Genomic DNA, 19,735 nt, shown 5'->3' on the forward strand with positions numbered 1-19,735 from the left:
CCGACACTACGTGTATCTGATATCTTCGGGCGGTCTGTAACCAATGAAACGAAGGACCCTGTTAACAAACATAATCCACAGTGCCAGCCCAACATCCCCAACAGCGCAAATGATATATACCCTTACAAAACAAACACACGAGGTGTCATTAGTCTAAGACATATTCTATTTTAATTATTCAGGAGAACATGATTACTATCATTATTTTATTTGAGGGACGTTTTGTTAATTTTTTTCAGTACACAATGGAAGCAAAATTATTCGAATTTTATTAGAATGATTTTACGTATTACACTTTATTTGTGATCTGATTCTATTGTTTTCTTTTGTGTTTTACTAACTATTACCCGATGACATTCACACTTTGTTTCACTTCACGGGTTAATGGAAACCACTCCATCAGACATTTGGCATCACAATTTAGTTATCATGGTTCTAAGCCCCTTTCCTGCCGGCTTATGTCACAGCTTTTACATCTCTTATCTAACTGATGAGTTTGCTCCTCCCAGGGTGTAGCGGGGAGGGGTTGCCCTGCTAAGGTCCTCTTCAGTTTTTTTTTAGGCTTGGAACAACAACTTTTCAATAGTGCTATATGGCACGAGAAGTCCCCTTCAATTGCCATATGGTGATCAGTGTCAATATACTGTTGTATCTTACAAATGTCATTTGTGCCTTTTAAAAAAAAATCATTATTAGAATTCGTCGTGTAAGACGCCAGCAAAGTTGGCTAGACTACTTCCCGTGAAGAGCTGGTAGTTCTGGAGCATTTCCAGCTCGGATAACTTGGCGTCCTTGTTCTTGTCCGCCACGCTGATGAGGTAAGAGGCCTCGTTTGCCGCGTGTTGCTCGTTTCGCGGGTCCAGGTAGAGCGCTAACTCGTCCAGCTTGACGACTCCGTCGCCATTCTTATCCATCAGCTTGAACTCACGCTTGCGGCTGCAAAGAAGTAAGATAAACGTTTGGGTAGGGTATAAATCAACATGATTGAAACAGTATGTTGAACGCCCGGGGGTGGAGTTCTTCAGGGTAAAAGTGATAGGGGTAAAAATACCGACACACCAAAAATTGCCACCCTAAAATACCCCAGAAGCCCTTAAAATACCATTTCTAAGAGAAAAGCCTTTTTTTTCTCGAATACCCCTAAAAACTACCTGAGGTCCGATTTAGACCCCTAAACATACGACAATAATCCCTACTGTATCAGGTCGACATGAGAAGAACTCCCCGGGGTTGAACGCCTCTGTGAAACAGAGTTTCGAACGTTAGCCATTCGTCGGAGCAAAAGAAAGTGAATTGGATGGGGGTGGTATTTATAGTATAGTGTGTGAACAAAAGGTAGTTTGGTTAGTTGTTTTAAGCCGCAATAGCACCAGTTTACTTCCGTCTTGCCTACGGAATTCTCAAGCGATAAAAGACAAAAGAAGATATTAGAATCTGCACTATCTAACAGGTCATCCGCTCTAAATTAACAGTCACATGGTCGAAGAAATTTTTATAAACACGCTTTTACATTTTTGAAATATTTTTCGCCTTTTCCGTTAAAAATCATCGAAAGCTGTTATGTAATTAACCGGAAGTAAGCAGCAGCAGCAAGAACGCAGCAAAACAATGGTAACAAAAACACAAAATATAACAAAGTACAGTTAAAGAAATAAAATAAACACGCCCAATGAAACTTGATAACTGGATTACAAGGAGAAGTACCTTATCTCATTGTTTCAACATATAAAAAATAACTTAAATCTAAAAAAAACTATTTAGTCCATCTTATCGGGCCCCTTTTTATATTCTTATATTATATCCCTTTTAAAAAGTGTAACGTCCTAAAACAGTGAATCGGGATGCTTCAAAAAACACACACACAAAAAAAAAACGCCAGAGCCAGAACACGCAAAATGTTGACATAAACACAATACCATACTACATTAATCTTTTTAGAAAGTTATTTTCTATTTTTCACTTTTTTATTTTTTCATTTTTACCGTAAGATCAATAGGCACAATAGCGAGCTTGGGCTACCTGTGGCTTATAGAAGGAAATATAGAAAATATGCGCATTAGACGCAGTGCTTGGGCTTCCTGTGGCTCATGACAGAAGGAAAATATGCGCATTAGAGGCAGTGCTTGGGCTACCTGTGGCTCATGACAGAATTCGCATTAGACGCAGTGCTTGGGCCTCCTGTGCATAAAGACCTGGAAAAAGTTATTTTTAGCCCCATTTCAATTCATTTATCTTATTCATTCATTTTATTGAAATATTCTTTCATAATTACGCCAAAACCACTCCCGCCTAAAACCACTTAACGAGAAAGAGAAAATTACGTATCGTATTCAATTATTATTTGCTAAACAAATGGTTCTACTCCGAGTAAGGGCTTTACCGTAATTAAGAGTAAACACTACTCACAAAAATTAAACAGGCAACTAATAAAAGCTGGTATAATCTATCATGTCTATCGTAGATGAAGCAAGAGATAACGGCCAGAGAAAGCTCTATACAAAATCGGAAATTGGCAACGAACGATGAAAAAATAACCCACGTAACTAAACCACACAAATGGAACTGTAAGAGCTATTTAATTATTATTATTATTATTATTATTATTATTATTATTATTATTATTATTATTATTATTATTATTATTATTATTATTATTATTATTATTATTATTATTATTATTATTATTATTTATTGCTAGATAAGCACATCAGCTTGAGAATGCTTTTAACACGGCGATGGTGCACTTTAATTAGATTTGACGATAAAAAGTCAAGTAATCCTTGAAAAAGAGGTTTTGTTAAATGCCATTTCGAGTTTTCGGTAAAATGAACATTAGAAGTGGAGAATGCTTATCTATGAGCCAAGCAGGTTCCTTATAACACAGAATTACTTGACAAATACTATACCATAAGCTAACGACAACTCGTAAGAGATCAGTCTTTGAATAAAACTCACTTTTTATCTAATAGCGAACGAGCGTCTAAGAAAGATCCGTCCTGCTTCTAAATTGTAATTGGGAGATATTCGTGCCATGATTATTTCTTGTCGGCATTGGAAAAAGGACAAACTGCTCTTTAATTCTTATAAAAAGCGAGAAATTGGTTAATATCCTGCACACGACTTTTCCAATATTATAACAATAATAGGGAGCTGAGTAAATAGCACACTGTTTACGCAAGGGCGTTTAATATTTGTTTCCTATCTGATGGTCGCTAGGCATCGAACAGGTGAATATATCGCCGTCAGCTGTTAGTCTCTAGTGGAGAGCGTGAAATACAACACTTTTCTTCGCACTCAAAGGACCGTAATATCCCATAGAAAACAAAATACCAGATTCGAATGAAACAATCTTCCTTTGACGAATTTAAACAAATTAACAAAACAAATAGCAAGCCATTTTTTGCAACAAATTGTTACTGCAACGGGACTTTTACAGCAACACAAAAAAGATTCTCCGAGTTCAAATTTTACAAAAGACCACTTGAGCTTAAATAAAGAAAATTTTCAGGAGTCCAAAACAATATTGAATCAAAAAAGTCGAAGGATATTTGTAACCCCGAAGGTGAGAGGTGCTGCGAGACTCGTGAAGCGGTCACTGGGTAATCTACTAGGAGAATTATAACGGCGCTTTTGACCAGGAAGCCGATTTCAAGATTTTGACAAAGGAACTGAATACAAAGATGACCGAACAACGAGGATTAATTTCCTATGAGATGACATACATGAAGTGTACACGAAACGAGATTGATATCAAGATGCTTTAAAACAGAGCTTGTGTACATTTGTATTTACACTGTGGTAGCTTAGCGAGCGAAAACAAAGCCACAAAAACTTAAAATGGGCAGTGCATCAGTGCCGGCAGTCTAGTTCATCAACTTCAAGCGAGCTTGTCTTCGACGGCTACACTCCTACAACGACTACACTGATCCGTGGCGCGTTCTCTAACGCAACTAAAGAGAGTCTACTTTTCAAGCAGGCGAAACCAACTATATTTGTTCCCGCTACTGTATATATAACACGAGAAGAGGAAGTTGAAGAATACGAGGAGTTTTCTCCCGCAAAAAAAAGAGCAACAAATCAACAAGGGCAACAAGGATTCTAAAGAAAAAATCTACGAAGGAAGTAGATGGAAATACCAATACTTTTTCGTCCTCAGAAGACTTGAGAAGTAATAGAACTAGAAAACGAGCAGCTTTGAGTGGACAAGTAAAAGGAAATAAACTGACGAGCTCAAGAGACTTATTACAGTGACCTTCAGGTTAATAATAAGAATAGCGGGCAATAACAAAATACGAAAATATCTTCCCTCAAAAATCTTAAACGGACGATTATGAACACGACGAACCGCACTCAAATGGGCTCTTTTTGCTCGGGGGAAACATTCTGCCAGGGTTGCGGAGCCCCTCTAGCCGCGCTCTACATCATCACGGGTATCCTGTGTATGATCGGTAATGGCCTGGTGTTAGCCGCCATATACCACACCCCGCACCTCCATCGTATTTCAAACTACTTCATGGCGTCGCTGGCGGCGGCCGATCTATCGGTGGGGCTACTTGTGAGTCCGCTGTGGGCGGCGAAAAGCTTGATCGCCGCGTACAATAACGAGCATCCCTTGACAATCATTTCCGCGTACATGACCATGCAGACAGCAACGACGACGACGTTCAACCTGTGCGCGGTGTCCATCGACCGGTACGTGGCCATCACCAAGCCTTTCGAGTACAACAGAATCATCTCGCTGAGTAGATGTAGAGGCATCATAGCATTCATCTGGGTGGCTTCGTTCGTGCTGCCTATCCCGAGGCCACTAGTGACAGACCCGGCAGTCCTCCCCGCGGTATGGATGACGGGAAGTACTGTGGTGATAATACTTCCGCTTGTGGTCATCTTCTACTGTTATTATCATATCGTGCGGATTGCGCGACAGCAGGCAAAGCGCATCGGGCAAGCTCACCGCGAGACGAACCGGGTAGCGGTGACAAGACGAGGCAACACCAAGGCCGCATGGACAGTCGCGATCATTATAGGTAAGATGGCGTGACACGGGAGAGTCACCAGAGGTAAGATGGTGTGACATCGGAGAGTCGCAATCATCATAGGTACGATTGCGTGACACGGAACAGTTCCATAATAAAGATGGCCAGCATAATCATAGGTAGGACAGCGAGACACGAGAAGTTCCATAATAAAGATGGCCAGCATAATCATAGGTAGGACAGCGTGACACGGAAAGTTCCATAATAAAGATGGCCAGCATAAGCATAGGTAAGATAGCGTGACACGGGAAAGTTCCATAATAAAGATGGCCAGCATAATCATAGGTAAGATAGCGTGACACGGGAAGTTCCATAATAAAGATGGCCAGCATAATCATAGGTAGGACAGCGTGACACGGGAAGTTCCATAATAAAGATGGCCAGCATAATCATAGGTAAGATAGCGTGACACGGGAAATTCCATAATAAAGATGGCCAGCATAATAATAGGTAAGATAGCGTGACACGGGAAAGTTCCATAATAAAGATAGCCAGCATAATCATAGGTAAGATGGCGTAACATGGGAGAGTCATAAAAGGTAAGATGGCATAACATGGGAGTCACAATCATCATAGGTAGGATTGCGTGACATTATCCGGTCACCATAATTGTGACACAGGACAGTTGCCATAATCATAGGTAAGATGGCGTGACACTATTATGCATTCATTATCATTGACCATAACTTGTGAGTAGAATGACATTAGAATGCCTAAATCTTGCAGCTGGGATCATCATCTCCTGGTTAAATCATCCAGACATAACTAAAGTTCATTCAATGTTATCACTATATTTGTCACAGGGGTGTTCCTCCTGACCTGGTCGCCAAGCCTTGTCCTCTCTACCCGACTCTCAGCAGTTAAGGACCCTTGCCAGAGAGATAGATTAACAAAGGTCTGGTTCTGGACAGTTCTGCTTGCCTTCAGCAGCTCTGCAATCAACCCTTTGATCTACACAGCAAGAAGCTATGAGTATAGAAGAGCATTTAGGGGAATACTTGGCTTAACAGAAACCACACCGCTTGGAGAAAATGACATGAGTATGTCCTGGGCAACCAGAAAAGCCAACTCCCAGTCCTTCACGGAAATCATCCCTTAGCTAGTTAGGAAATATGCACACCAGAGCAACACTATAATTAAATCAAATGTTCTGAGTTTAAAAATGCCTGTCATGTGAACCAGAGTATAACATACCTTTGTTAGATACATGTAGGAATAAATCATTGAAAGATCACTGACATTATTTTTACTATTAAAAGCACAACTTCTATGATTGGTCAAGAAGTGGTTTTTCCTCATCAACCTGCACTGTCTTTCAGCTTTGGCGCTTTTATCAGAAAGACAACAAACATTTTAAAAGAAACGTATCTAAGTATTTTCAATGCAGTTCTGATAGTATAAAATAGCACCCTTTCGTTTGGTCTAATTGGTAAACTCAAAGTCAAATCATGTTTTCACTTATCTGAAGTCCTCCAGCTGTAAAAGTCCTGTCAAAGTTCTCTACAGTATAGGAGCATGATATTCCATGAATTGAATCACTCAACTTGCACATGGACTGATGATGAAGTCCCGTTCTTACTGGCCGGACACAAGAAAAAGCCCAAGCTACCAACGACTGATGTTGGGGTCTGACTTTTGGTTGGGGGCATTTACAGTTACGAAACCCACTAGAAGACTGATGCTACTTCGCATCAACAAGGATCGATTGAGATTTTGAGGGCCCCAAGCGTATATAGGCACTAGCACATCACAAACCTTAATACATGAAGATAACAGAGGTATCTAAATACCTCTGCGTTGTGATAGTTTCCACAGACTTTTTAAAATATCTTAAAGATTCTTTTTAAAGATGTATCATCAAGCACTGTATGCTTAGAGCAACTTGGTTGTTTAAGTGTGGGCCAGGTGTTTTGTAACAAATTTTGTTAGTATTTTAGTATTGATAGGGAGGAATTGTGGAAAAGAAAATTTGTGATAATACAACCATTTCTTTTCAACCAGCTAACAGAGGCTTTCTCTTTTTACCCTGCAAACAGATCCTGCTAAAAGAGGCTTTCCCCTCATATTTCTCGGACCTAAAAATCTTAGTTTTGGCTACTCCCGTTTTCAGCACAAATTCAAACAAACAACGCAAAAACCCTGAGACGCAAATCAGCAATTAAAGTTCTAAAACAAAGAGAAGAAAATACCCTGCCATCATTTTACTGTTTTGTTTGCAAACTAACAACAAATGAATCGAACCGAAGAAGATTGTTTGACATCGCTAAAAAATGTAATACGTATGTGCACACTCACGACCCACATTGAAATCTTTTCTGACCAGAATAAGTAATGTTTAATATACACCTATTTTAATAAAGTTTGACTATAAGAAAATTGAAAATGGAACAAAGTTTGGCCAATAATAATATATAATAATCAAAAATGCGTTCCATCATTACAAGGACCTCGCTACAAACTTAATTTAGCCTCACTGAATGTTATTAACAGATACAAGACTTGTTTTCCCTAACCAGTGGTGTTTGGCATTCATCATTTTCCATTTTCTTATAGTCAAACTTTATTAAAATAGGTGTATGTTTGATATATCTTATCGATAATTTGAGCATCACAATGTAACAGGTCCTTTTGTTGTACATCGGAAAAAAATTAATGATTTTATTTGTTAGGAGGGGGAGGGAGGGTTGTAGCCCATCACACGACAAGAAAATTCAACAGAATCAATACTCTGTGATGTAGCAGTAAGTGGTCAAGTGGAAATGAAATATCAATAAAAAACTTACTCTTCTTTATACTCCTTCTCTGCTGCTGCTTGATCTGGGTCAACTTCCCCTGGGGGGAGGGCTAAGAACTCATCTCCTGTCATGATCTGTAGAAGGAAATTTACATTAGAAGTGTAAAGAAAAAAAAACAAGTTTAGCCTTATAATGCCTAAAAAATTCACGTATGAAAGTCAAATACTGATTGGCTAGTTAGGTCAGAACAACTGTGTGTAGGGAGCTTGTTTCTTAATTATCTTTTCTATGGGGGATCTCTAAAAAGGTAATATATACTGTAAATAGACAGGGGTTCTATCTTATTTTATTTCATAAAAAGGTTTGACACAGGTTCAAACTACAAATACCCTACCTAAGTTAAAAAAAACAGTTGGTGGGAGACAATTCATGCACATGCGATATTCTAGCTACATAAAAAAACGCCTGAAACTGGCAAGAAAATGCAATAAAGCAGCAAATACTGTAAAACAAAAAAATGCATTTGCATTAATAACCAGACTTTATCACAATATTCAATTGCGCATGCATTATAGTCTATAATCTTTGAGAAAAACAGGCATCACAAGTTTTTTAGGCAGAGAATATTCATCTTGTTGCCTGCTGCAAAACTATGTATAGATTTTCCAATATTTTAAAAAATTAAGTTATTATTCAAATAATTGTGGAAAAATTAAATAAATATAGATACCCCTGAATATCAAAATTTTCAAGATTTATAAACATAATGACATATCAGAAAAATTATATTATCTTAGCTGTTGAAGTATCTGCAATGATAAATGTAGCTTTATAACATTATTTGTGAAAGTGCATACAAAGTTATGCATATTTTTAGTGTTTCAAAGTTTCCCTAGCAACTGCCTTAAGAGATATGTCCCTTCACCCAGAAAAATGAGTATCTTTGCTACCAATATTTAAGTCCAATTTTCCAATTCGAAATTTCTAAGCAAATATACCTTATCACCGTTCCTGTCAAAATTCACGAGCATATCTTCAGCCATCTTTTTAATGGTCTCAGGGTTGTACTCGGGATGCTGAAAGTACAGGAATTCTGTCACGTCTATTTTACCATCTTGATTGACATCAGCCTTCTTCCAGTGACCATACTCATCTGGCAGTCCACCATCCTCGCCTGAAGAAAAAACATATTTCTTCTAGCTTCAGAACTGTATCTACCTATTATTGGCTATCAAACAAAGCAAAATATAGATATTTACTCATTTATAAGATCCTACCATGTATAAGATACAGCTAGATTTTCAAGATTAAACATTTTTACATAAATTTCTGTGAAGTATACTAATGCTACAAGAAATTGTCATTACAGTAGTTTTTTTATTATTTGCTTGAATTGCAAATTTAAATATTGACATTCTCACTAAGTTGTCACAGCAGATTATTAAATTTTTTGTTCAGGCAAATACAATTATTTTCCTTTAGTAAAAACGACGCAGATGCATATATCAAAGACACTCTGATTTTGAAGGTCATTTTGGAGTAAGGAAAGTTAGTTGTATACATACAGTAGTTAAAATGGCTTGCAAAGGCTTAAGTTGTTTTTATAGATACTGGTGTTTCTAGATTGTAAGACTAGTAAATTTATGCTTCTGTAGTAACACATTAAAATAGCCCATCTATCTCCTTGAACATTAAAAATCAATAAAATAAACTTAAATATACTGAAAAGGCTGATGTTATTTAGCTATGTTCAGTAGACCTAGCACGGTTTGGTGCTCCTTACAGAAAATGATCTAAATCATAACATAAACAAAACACAAACAGAATATAAGACGAACCTTGCTCGTGGAGCACTTTAGGACTAACCGTCGCATTCCCATCTCCCACAAGTAGCTTTGTCCTGTATTCCAGCCACGTAATCGATCCGTCTTTGTTCAAATCCGCCGACTTGAATAAACCTTCATTTCTTAACCGAGCTTCTTCGACATGCTCAAGAATTCTTTCGTGAATCCAGTAACTTAGCTCGTCTTTGCTGACTAAATGATCCTTGTCGTAATCAACTTGATGAAAGATCTCTATCAACTTTTTGTAGCCCATTTTATTCTCGAATGTAAGCGTGCCGTCTTTGATGAGTTTGCCGAGGAAGGCTTCGTGATGGAAGTCCTTGTTTATGTCTCCATCTCGTTCGAGTTTCGAGCCCTCGACATGATCGGCCGGTAAAAGTTCGCTGCTTTTAATCATACTTTTAATATCCATACCAGGCGTTAATACCCTTCCATTGGTGATAGGTTTAGCTAGCGTCTTGCTGGATGTAATACATAATGCAAGCATAATAAGCCAGATTTTTGATGTTTTTAGCTGGGTCATTCTGGGCCCAGCTGAAACCGCCATTTTGAAAAACCAAGACGACAAAGGCCTGTTTACGTAGTGAAGACCCTGTACCCAAGGAACACAAAAGACTATTCATCTGCTCAGATGAAGTTCTTCCAGCCCATATCATATCGTGGAGGAAAAAAAATTCTCATGCTCACAGAAACATAAGTCACATAAACGCCGCATGGACGACGCAGATTTTTCGAACCGGGCTACTTTTTTTAAACAAACGTAGTAAAGTAAGTTTTATTGAGAGACAATTTTCTAGAAAGGGACTCGTACATGGAGTTTCGTTAAACCATGTACATTTTATAAATGGTATCCATGTCTGAGGGAATTAGATGGGCGACCGGATTAATGTAACTGGCGGATGCATAACGAGCATTCTCAATGGGTGGGTCCTTAAGTAGAGCTGTCGACAAAGACGAGCGCTCAGAGTGTGTTGACAAATTAAAGACGTAATATAACATAATTAATATAAGCTACAGAGGAAGACAGGAAGATGGAATTATAAATAATAATAGTGCCTGCTATGTAGAAAAGGCGAGTGACAAAGATGTACACTTTTTAAGAACGTCTAATTTTCAGTTGAGGCTGGTCCGTTCTTATTTTTGGAGCATTTTAAGGCTGAAAATGTTTTTTAACGATGTTCTTGAATTTTAGTGCTTAAAAAAAATAGTACCTAATAATGGATTATTAGGAGGAGAATTACACAAATGATGAATAACAATATACAGAATATAAAAATATTCAAGGTTGTTATAAATGAACCCAATTTAACACTGCATTAAAACACATAAGACTAAAAAATCAATATGGACGTTCTTAGAAAAAAAAGGTTCTTATAAAACAAGAGTGATTTGCTTAATCGTTCGTCTCATCACGTTAAGCTTGCGCTCTTACATCTTTGCTTTTAACGTTGCGTTGTTATTGCTGTTTAGTGCCGTGTGCTATCTGACGCTTTCTCATTGGTTAAGCCTGGGTTTCCATGTCGTACCAGTCGTAAAGGTCGTAATTATCTTACTAAGACCCTTCATCTGTATGAGTTTGGTTTGATTAGGATCAATTGCTATCGAATAAAAGCTAATTGTCGCGAGTTGTATTCTGTTAATTATTTCCTGGAAAATTTTGCGATCGTGGAGGAAAGATCTTACCAAGCACACTAACGATGTCTCTATAACACTTAGAATTTATAATCAAACGTTGAGTTAAATTGCACGTATTTTTCTCATCAGTGAATTGAAACTGGTCTTATAGCCAAATTCGTTGTTGCGCGACCTCCCAGAACCCAAAATTAGCGCGTTAAAAACCAGACAAACCGCCCCCAAAGCTTTTGTCTGACTACGCGCTATTCCCAAACGAGACAAGGATTTTGGATTCGCCGTGGTCGCGCAACAACAAATTTGGCTGTATCTTGTCAACGTAAGTTATTGTTACGAAAGGTTTTCAAGACGCTTGTGGTTTTCACGAGTGTTTGTCACGAGTGGTTTTTACAAGTGGTTGTCACCAGTGTTTTTTTCACGAGTGGTTGTCACCAGTGGTTTTGTCACGAGTGGTTGTTACAAATGGTTGTCGCCAGTGGTTTTGTCACGAGTGGTTTTGTCACGAGTGGTTTTGTCACGAGTGGTTTTGTCACGAGTGGTTTTGTCACGAGTGGTTTTGTCACGGTGGTTTTGTCACGAGTGGTTGTCACGAGGGGTTGTCACCAGTGGTAAAAAACCGCCTGCAAGCAGGCAAGTGCCTCGCCTGGGACATGAAAAATTTTAAAAAGCGCCGCTTCTTCAAAAGTGATTGCCTGGGACAAATTTCAAAGCTCTTTTATTAATCACAGAAAAGCAGATTTTTCACAAATAAAGGTGCATTTTCTACTGCAATCATAATCATTCCATTGCTGGAAGTAAGGCAGATTATCCGGTACGCTGTAAAGTTGGCCACAGTTTTCGTTGCCATAGGCGTTATTCGGCTCATTCTTCATCCACTTCGTGTAGCCTGGCTTTGAGCCGTCAACCCAGTAGAACTTCTTATCGTTAGGGTTCCGCTTTAGCCCAATCCACATATGAGGCGCTGATGGAGCCTCCTTGCGCGAAAGGTTATACAATAATTTGTTTTCCTCTTCGCCTTTGATCTTCACCAGGTCTCCGCCGAGTTTACCACAGGTAGCCCTAGCATCAGTCCAGTTCGCAATTGTCTTGACTACTTTGTAGCAAGAGCGCCGGAACATCACCCAACTGGCGGGGCATTCTGGTTTGACTGAAGATAGAAAAAATGGTACCAAATATTGGTTACATTATGCAATGGTGTGCTAGAAGGGTAGGGAATGTAGGGAGGGGGCGATTTTAGTAAATGACTTGGTATTCTAACCCGTACTCCCCCATGATACGGAAGTTATTATCTAGGCATAGGCTACACTGTTTCACGCTAAATGGCAGTGTCTTGTTTTACTCTTTGTCAACTCGTTAAAACCATTTGGAAATCACAAGGACACGTGCTCATTATGTCGTAAACAAATAAAATTGGTCGAAATTGGGATTTTGCCCGCCGCTTTACCACAGTTTCTCTTGATCATCATCACGTTATCTCCAACGGACTTCATAATTACGACCAGCTTGTTGATCCCTGGAAAGAAAACAAATGTGCTAGTTGCTTTACGTCGTCAATTATTAAAATGCTCAATGATATGTGAGTCATATGTATTTCTTTTTCAGGCACTATTTTCGGGCACTCATTGTTGTTAACAAAAGACAGAAAGGTTATAAAATCACTTCGCAGGCCATACCCATGATTTTTATTAAGAGCTTGAGGAGGTAGCAGTCGTTGGGGGTGCTGTGTATTTTGCTCGGTAGACCTTTAGCTCTTTTGAAGGAAGAGGGGGGGGGGGGGGTGGAGACGCATTACCTTTTTCTTGTGCGGATATCTTCCCATCAAGGTCGTTCAGTTTAGTCGTTACGTTTCGCCCAAACAACCCAAGCATTCCAGCAAGCGTATCAATTTCTGGGAAAAGAAATAGAGCAAAAGGATTATTGTGCTTGAGTCTCGACATGGTTGTTATAAAAGAAAACTAAGGTTATAGCTAAATTAATGTGTTTTACTCTGGATTGCGGGAAATCAGGTCCAGTATGCGAATTAATTTCTTTATGAGAATGCGTGTATCGTCGTATGGCTTTTTTCGGGCGCCTAGCCTGCTTGCAGGCGGTACTCGGTGTTATCATCGCGGAAGGTGATCGGGCGCCATCTTGTGGTTCTGCGTGGTTGGGGGCGAGCGCAAAAACCGACGCTGGGCTGTCTCGAGCGTTTCGTCTTCAAGGAACCGTGTGAATATAACAAATGCATATTCTTTATCTTTTTAACAGATGATCGCAGCGGGCTGCAAACTTTTTTCTTTTACTCTCAGAATTGGTTTACCTTTCTTTTGGGCGGATATCTTCCCTCCAAGGTCTCTCAGTTTCGTGTTTATTGCTGCTTGATCGCAGAACTGCAGCACAGAACACTTTCCAGGCTGGGCCAGTGTGTTCTGGCAAATAAAGACGAGAAGCACCAACAGCAGGCCAAGTTGTTTGATGGAGGAATGATCCATATTTCTCGAGATGCGTCTTCGCGAAAAGCAAAGTAGGATGGATAAATTTTCAACTGTCAAACAATTTTAAGACGCGTATCTTAGTCATAACATGAAAAAATTCACAGCGTTATTCAAACATTACAATACAAAATCAATATAATCGGTTAAAATGCTTCGAATAGTACAAGATAAAACACGAGAAACTCAACAGCGTCAAAGCATACAAAATAATACCAAGAGCATATAATAGGAATAAACATAGACCCTTTTGTCTAATAATACAAATGGCCTATCGAAAAAACGCATTTCTTGTCATTATTTTACAGAATGAGGGTGGATAAATCATGTTTACTCATGCTCATTTCGCCGTTTGTTTTTAATTAAAGTGTTTTGGAGGGTGGGGGCTGGGCACTAGGGACAGGGCGACGCGGAGACCGGGAATATATGCGCGAAGACAAAAGAGAGGAAAAAGACGTCTGAAATCAAGGCCGGTCATATCAGAGAGATGAAAGGGTCTTTCTTGAGAACAGAGTTAAAAGCAAAATTCAAAGACACGAATTAAGGAAATAAAAGTCGTCCTATGAGTAGATTAAAAGCTTTAATAGTTTCGAGTTAGTCAACTCAAGACTAAATCCGTATTGCGAAACAGTTCATTTCCTTCACAAATACGTTATTTTTGCTTAGTTGATCACACCGTCTTGTTTGAAGTTTTTTAAACAACTTACAGGGGAACCGGCATAGTATATAATTTTAGCCAAGTTTGCACATCAGATATACACAATTTTTAACATGCCGTGGCTATGATAGTTATTATCTGAATCGTCGCTTGCTATTCTCTCACTCTGGACACTAATTGCTGTTGTCGCAGGGTAAATATTTCTCAGGTTTTTTCCTGTTCAAGGATAACTCACTCTCAACACGTCAGTAAAACATCCAAACAGAGTCGTGCATTTTCTGCATGCATAATTACGCAGTTTGCACACGAACCCATAAATGCTTGGCTCATTTGCATCGTTTTCATAGAAAAAAAATAGCTCGCGTCCGAATAATGCTGTCATTTCAAAAAGAATAGACGTTACCGCATCTATAATCGAAGAAAACATCGCAAATTGCTGGTCGTGAAAACGATATGACTGAAATGTATCATTATCATATTAAATTCATTGCTTGTAGTCGTAAAAATGACGACCGCTACAACATCAGGGGGAGAAACAGACCCGAATTCAACCGAAATCCAGCGGAATCTTGGGTTGCCTTTTGAAAACACAGGTAAAATGATGGAGTCTTGGGTTTCCTTTGGTCCCGTCATGCATCAAACGCCAGTCACGCGTGAACTTATTACCAACATGCTGGCCATGTGTTGGGGCAGTTTGCACACCGGCCTAACTCCGGCCCAGCACTCCGCCAGCATTGCTGGACGAGCAATGCTGGCCGGTGCTGGCGCAGTTTGCACAGGGCTTAAATTAAACACAAACACACCACTCCCTCTTATGAAATAGATAAGACATCGGTCAATTATAGATAATGGTAGCCACTAGCAAGGGATGCTTTCGAATTCGCTATATATTCATTATTTCTCAAAACATGTAGTAAAATTGGAGTCCCACTATAATACTTACAAAACACGGACAGAGGGCCGTCACCTCCGGCTCAGAGTAAAGCGAGTAAAATTCTAGTAATAAACAATAGATTTTATGTTGTTTTTTTTGTAATTAAGTACATTGCGTGGGTTTGCCTTTATAAAGGCTTTGATATTCTCTTCTTGTCCATGCCAAGTATCCGGTTACGCTATATGTGAGCTAACCGAACATTTTTAGAGGCGTTTGCTAGTTTGATACGTTGCTCCGCTATCGTCGGGGTCACTTGACATCGTAAGATCGTTTGACATACAAGTCAGCCAGCTTGAGGAGTCGTTGTTCCGGGATCTCACTGAATACCGGGATCTTGGTAGGGGGCTGCTTAAGAGTCGTTTCGTTATCGCAGGAGTCGTTTGACATACAAGTCAGCCAGCTTGAAGAGTCGTTGTTCCGGGATCTCGCTGAATACCGGGATCTTGGTTGGGGTTTTCTTGACGGTAGCGGCAGGGCTGGGCCGTTCTGTCTGGGGGGAGGGTGGTAACCCTCGACGAATGAAGTACCGGTTTAACCCTCCGAGGAACGTGCTCTGCGTGTACAAGATGAAAGCACAAAAAAATTGGGTTAAAAGATTTCAGACGGCGAATAAAAGCCAAATTACAACTTCCTGAAAACCTGCCGAGAGCATAATCAGTGTTTTTACACGTGCACAATTTTACGCAAGACTAACCCTACCCCCACCCTAAAAACAGGGAACCAAGTGCGAAAATAGAAGCGCAAAGTCGAGGCGGTGCTAATTAATAAGGGCCGTAGCAGAAGATGGGATACTGCCCGTACCAACCCCCCCCCCCCTCCCCCCCACACACACACATTATTTAAAAAAAATATATCAGGAAATGACCAGTAGGGGCGTGGCTGTGCCCCAAATAATTTCTTTAATGTTTCTGTATTGTGCCCCTCCAATATTTCGAGGCCTGCTACGGCACTGAAAATTTGCCCTTTTACAGTTTCATTTTTTCACGCGAGGGCGCTAGTCCTAGACAAATTATAACGCGTAGCCAACATGGCCGCATCTCTACTAGACCTGCACTAAAAGCGTTCAAGTAAGCGTTGTACTCACAAGTTCGCTGCCAAGCTCGCGCTTTAATAACTGCTTGACACGAGGGTCAACAGACGGATCTCGCAGGTAACGGGTCGCTTGGGACAGGGCCAGCACTAGGGCCGTCTCCATCGCAAACATCAGAAGATTCCTGGAGAAAACCATACCAAAGTGAGAGTGACACAACGCACACTTCAGATAACATGGTGCTGCTACCTAAGATTTTAAAGAACATCGGTTACCCCCTCCTTTGTTATTGTTTATCATTGAAAATACAGCGGTTTATTTCCAAGTAAACTTCAGACTCAACAATTTTCAATGTTTGATTGAAAATATCTTGGATACCCGCTTCAATTAGCAGATGGAAATGGATGCTTTATGTGACTCGCCATTGAACGGGAGCATAAAATGGTGGCGTAATTGGACTTCTTTAAGACTTACTTTGGCAGAGTTTCAGAAAGCGTTTTGACCGGAGACTTGGCCGGCGATCTGACGTCCCCCTATGAAGAAAAACAGTGCATTTTTCCGTCTCAACCATTGCTTCCTAATGAGGGATAAAAGCGCAGCTCCGACCTGGTTATACCGGCACAAAGTGCGGAGAGGAAACAATAGGCGAGATGAACTCGCCGAGTGGGAGGGAGCAACCAACGACACCTTTGGGCCGCAAACCTTTTTTCTTGCTTAGTGATAAAGTCGAAGCGTCCTCTCGATTAAGAACTATCACATTACTAGCATCATCAATATCGTTTTAGCCATCACTGCCACATGACATTAATATATAAACAACACCTAACCCTAACAGCATAGCTGAGTCATGCATCAGGAACATATCACGACAGGCTAGCGGGGCACCAGAGGGTAAAGGTTCCATATCCGAAGTAATCAACTTACAGGGCTCATATGCGTCAGGCACATATTCAGACAGGCTAGTAGGGTACCAAAGGATAATGGTTCCTCGTGGTCGATGGCGGGAGAGCTGAACACGAGTGCGAGAATAGGCAAGTGTTCGTCAATATCCATACCCTGCAAAAAACCATACATATGCAGGTCTAAAAAATATTTTAACTAATGGGCCTGGAGTAAATACATAGTCGCTACCATCTATAGATGCTGGCCATTACAGGTACACCGTGTCCGCTATCTAGTTTTACTAGATAAGAGCGGAAAAGGCGGTATCCACAGACTTCTCACCTCGTCCAGCAGTATCTCACAGATGTCAGGCGTGAACTGTCTCAGCATGGCCAAGGTGTTACACAAGATCTTCAGCAGCCTAACGAATGACCACATAGTCAGTTTTCGTAGTCTGTTGTCCTTCCATACATTAGCCACAAACAAAACGCGTTGAAAAGCCTGTCGTGCAATAGCCACAGATGGCGGAAGACGATAGATCTAGACCCAGTACGAGTCCACATGCATCAGTTACACCAGGCCCGAGCGCACCCCCCCAGCCCCCCCCCCCCCCTCCCACACACACACACACACACACACACACACAATGGTCAAAAGTCCACTTTCGGTTCTCAAAAGATGTGCTATTTGTAGACAAAACTATAAAGCATTAACATTTAACAACGGTTACAAAGGGTTACAACTCGTAACAATGGTTACAAGTAGTTTCTCGATTGCCCTGATTACTAGAGGCAATACAATGATAATAAATAGTGCCTTACTTGCTCTGGGTAATGGGGGCACCTATAATTATTACACTTACTGGCTCTGATTACTTAAGGCAAATAGTGCCTTAATACCTCTGATTACAAAAGGAAACATACAATTATTACACACAATGTCTTACTTGCTCTGAGTACTGGAGACAACCGGATTGTTCCTAAAGGAGTCCTCGTCGGCATAGGAGTAAGAGCGAAGCAGACCTCTACTCGCAAACGATCCGCTCAGAGACAGACTGATGTCTGTGAGAGGCTGAGAGCCTTCGTGAAGTGGATTTCCAGAAGACATCTGAATAGAAATCAGATCACAATGAAAAACAGATGAAACATACTTGGCTATTTAAGGTTATGTAAAATTGTTTCTGGAGTTGGTACTGCATCGAAATTGGTTATTGCCATCTTGTTCCCTCGTATAAATTAGCTGGAAAAGGAAAACATTTTAATAATCACGTGAGTACCTTTTACAAAGGAAACGTTCAATGAAAGGTGTTTCAAAGGTGTTTCAATCATGCCTATTATTTTGGGAATGACCAGATTTTCAACTTACGTAAAAAACGAAGAACATAGTCATCTCCTAAATCAATCAATGGTTATTATTACCTCAAGTAGATGAGCCAGGAGTCTTGGGTGGGTCAGGAGAGCGATGCACGTCTGGCATAACACACCGGCACGGTACTGAAGAGAAACAAGCAGGGTACTATAAGGTGAAACATTATTCACTATTCACAAGTTATGCTATAACAGTCATGACGGAAAAACCTGGAAAACGTGCAATTCCAGATAGAGAGAGAAGACACAATTTCTGCAGTGGCTATAGGTTCCTTGTATTACGGACTGATTTTTAAACACAAATAACGTGAGGCTGAAGTGCACATAACCAGATATTGGCTTTTTAAGATAATTTTTCTTTGATCATCATTGCCCTGTGTATCAGCTCAGGGACGAAAAGCTCAAATTTCAATGACACTTTACAAAAAGTCGCATCAATTTAAAGAAAGTCGCACTTGATATTTTGTTTGCTATAAATTTCTAAGAACTCAGGGAAAGTCTCCGCCTTATTCGATGTGAAATGGGCTTATTTGAAGCGTCACGTCATGTTTTTCGTCATGTCGCTATAACATGTTTTGTTAGTGATGTGGAAGAAGCACTATCTCGCAAATGAAACGAGAGGGAATATCCTCCTCGCCCCCCCCCCCCCCCCCTCAGGCTTATCCCTACCCCCACTCCCCTAGATCACCACCGATTCGACACAAGCCCCGAACCTCCATTACCTGTAATACCCCAAGTACATCTGGTAACGTAAAGCTCCACTGTTTGGGGAAATGCGCCAGCTCAAGCAGCAACTCCGTTACTTCTTCAGCCTCGGCCAGGGCGGGCGCAGACTGTGAGGTTCGGACTCGGTCCATGGCTTGTGCCAACTGCTCGCGGTGAACCCCCGCGAAATCAAACACCTCCTTCAGGAAGCCAAACCGAAGGGTTCTTAACATGGAGGCCATGACAGCTAGGCTGAGCCGCCACACGTTAGTCCAGCGGTGTGAGGGGGAGTCGGATTGTTGGACGGGCCTTGTGCCTGGCTGGGGTGCCTGTGGTGGAAGTCTGCTGTTCACCTGAGTCTAGAATATGAACAAAGAGTTCAATCACGACCAGGGAAATGCACACGCCTACCGACAGACTATTTTATTTCCACATTGATAA

At 40.5% G+C, this 19,735-nt stretch overlaps 4 protein-coding genes across 5 annotated transcripts in view; 1 reads left to right on the plus strand and 3 right to left on the minus strand.

Annotated features, from left to right (window-relative positions):
* Positions 1-148: 148 nt before the first annotated feature.
* Positions 149-10,183, minus strand: LOC5513610 (45 kDa calcium-binding protein). Its single transcript, XM_032383222.2, has 4 exons — positions 9,610-10,183; positions 8,770-8,945; positions 7,820-7,905; positions 149-936 (listed from the first exon to the last, which is right to left on the minus strand). The coding sequence occupies exons 1-4, from the start codon at positions 10,160-10,162 to the stop codon at positions 693-695; spliced, it is 1,059 nt and encodes a 352-aa protein (XP_032239113.1). The 5' UTR covers positions 10,163-10,183; the 3' UTR covers positions 149-692.
* LOC116618961 (probable G-protein coupled receptor No9) lies at positions 3,074-6,309 on the plus strand. Its single transcript, XM_032383223.2, has 2 exons — positions 3,074-5,027; positions 5,840-6,309. The coding sequence occupies exons 1-2, from the start codon at positions 4,331-4,333 to the stop codon at positions 6,133-6,135; spliced, it is 993 nt and encodes a 330-aa protein (XP_032239114.1). The 5' UTR covers positions 3,074-4,330; the 3' UTR covers positions 6,136-6,309.
* A 1,762-nt stretch (positions 10,184-11,945) lies between the features above and the next one.
* On the minus strand, positions 11,946-13,805 carry LOC5513620 (perlucin-like protein). The gene is made up of 4 exons (XM_001633843.3): positions 13,547-13,805; positions 13,040-13,135; positions 12,692-12,760; positions 11,946-12,394 (listed from the first exon to the last, which is right to left on the minus strand). The coding sequence occupies exons 1-4, from the start codon at positions 13,716-13,718 to the stop codon at positions 11,970-11,972; spliced, it is 762 nt and encodes a 253-aa protein (XP_001633893.3). The 5' UTR covers positions 13,719-13,805; the 3' UTR covers positions 11,946-11,969.
* A 1,565-nt stretch (positions 13,806-15,370) lies between these two features.
* Positions 15,371-19,735, minus strand: part of LOC5513624 (nucleoporin NUP188) — a 33,423-nt gene continuing 29,058 nt past the window's right edge. For both annotated transcript variants that reach the window (XM_048724634.1, XM_048724633.1), the window contains exons 46-53: positions 19,312-19,653; positions 18,641-18,715; positions 18,169-18,329; positions 17,565-17,643; positions 17,265-17,396; positions 16,815-16,873; positions 16,395-16,524; positions 15,371-15,863 (exon numbers count right to left, since the gene is read on the minus strand). In XM_048724634.1, the coding sequence (XP_048580591.1) occupies positions 15,675-15,863; positions 16,395-16,524; positions 16,815-16,873; positions 17,265-17,396; positions 17,565-17,643; positions 18,169-18,329; positions 18,641-18,715; positions 19,312-19,653 (1,167 nt within the window). In that variant the 3' untranslated portion in view covers positions 15,371-15,674. The remainder of the gene's footprint in view (positions 15,864-16,394; positions 16,525-16,814; positions 16,874-17,264; positions 17,397-17,564; positions 17,644-18,168; positions 18,330-18,640; positions 18,716-19,311; positions 19,654-19,735) is intronic.

This window comes from Nematostella vectensis, chromosome 3, assembly GCF_932526225.1.
Source record: "Nematostella vectensis chromosome 3, jaNemVect1.1, whole genome shotgun sequence".
NCBI classification, from domain to species: Eukaryota; Metazoa; Cnidaria; class Anthozoa; order Actiniaria; family Edwardsiidae; genus Nematostella; species Nematostella vectensis.

Coding starts and splice junctions, on each gene's coding strand:
- LOC5513610 (XM_032383222.2), bottom strand. CDS start 10,162: ATGGCGGTTTCAGCTGGGCCCAGAATGACCCAGCTAAAAACATCAAAA. Junction 7,906..8,769: donor TTGACAGGAACGGTGATAAG/GTATATTTGCTT, acceptor TTCCTTCTACAG/ATCATGACAGGAGATGAGTT. Junction 937..7,819: donor GAGAAGGAGTATAAAGAAGA/GTAAGTTTTTTA, acceptor ACTTCTTTGCAG/CCGCAAGCGTGAGTTCAAGC.
- LOC116618961 (XM_032383223.2), top strand. CDS start 4,331: ATGAACACGACGAACCGCACTCAAATGGGCTCTTTTTGCTCGGGGGAA. Junction 5,028..5,839: donor GACAGTCGCGATCATTATAG/GTAAGATGGCGT, acceptor TATTTGTCACAG/GGGTGTTCCTCCTGACCTGG.
- LOC5513620 (XM_001633843.3), bottom strand. CDS start 13,718: ATGGATCATTCCTCCATCAAACAACTTGGCCTGCTGTTGGTGCTTCTC. Junction 12,761..13,039: donor GATATCCGCACAAGAAAAAG/GTAATGCGTCTC, acceptor TTTTCTTTCCAG/GGATCAACAAGCTGGTCGTA. Junction 12,395..12,691: donor GATGATCAAGAGAAACTGTG/GTAAAGCGGCGG, acceptor TTCTATCTTCAG/TCAAACCAGAATGCCCCGCC.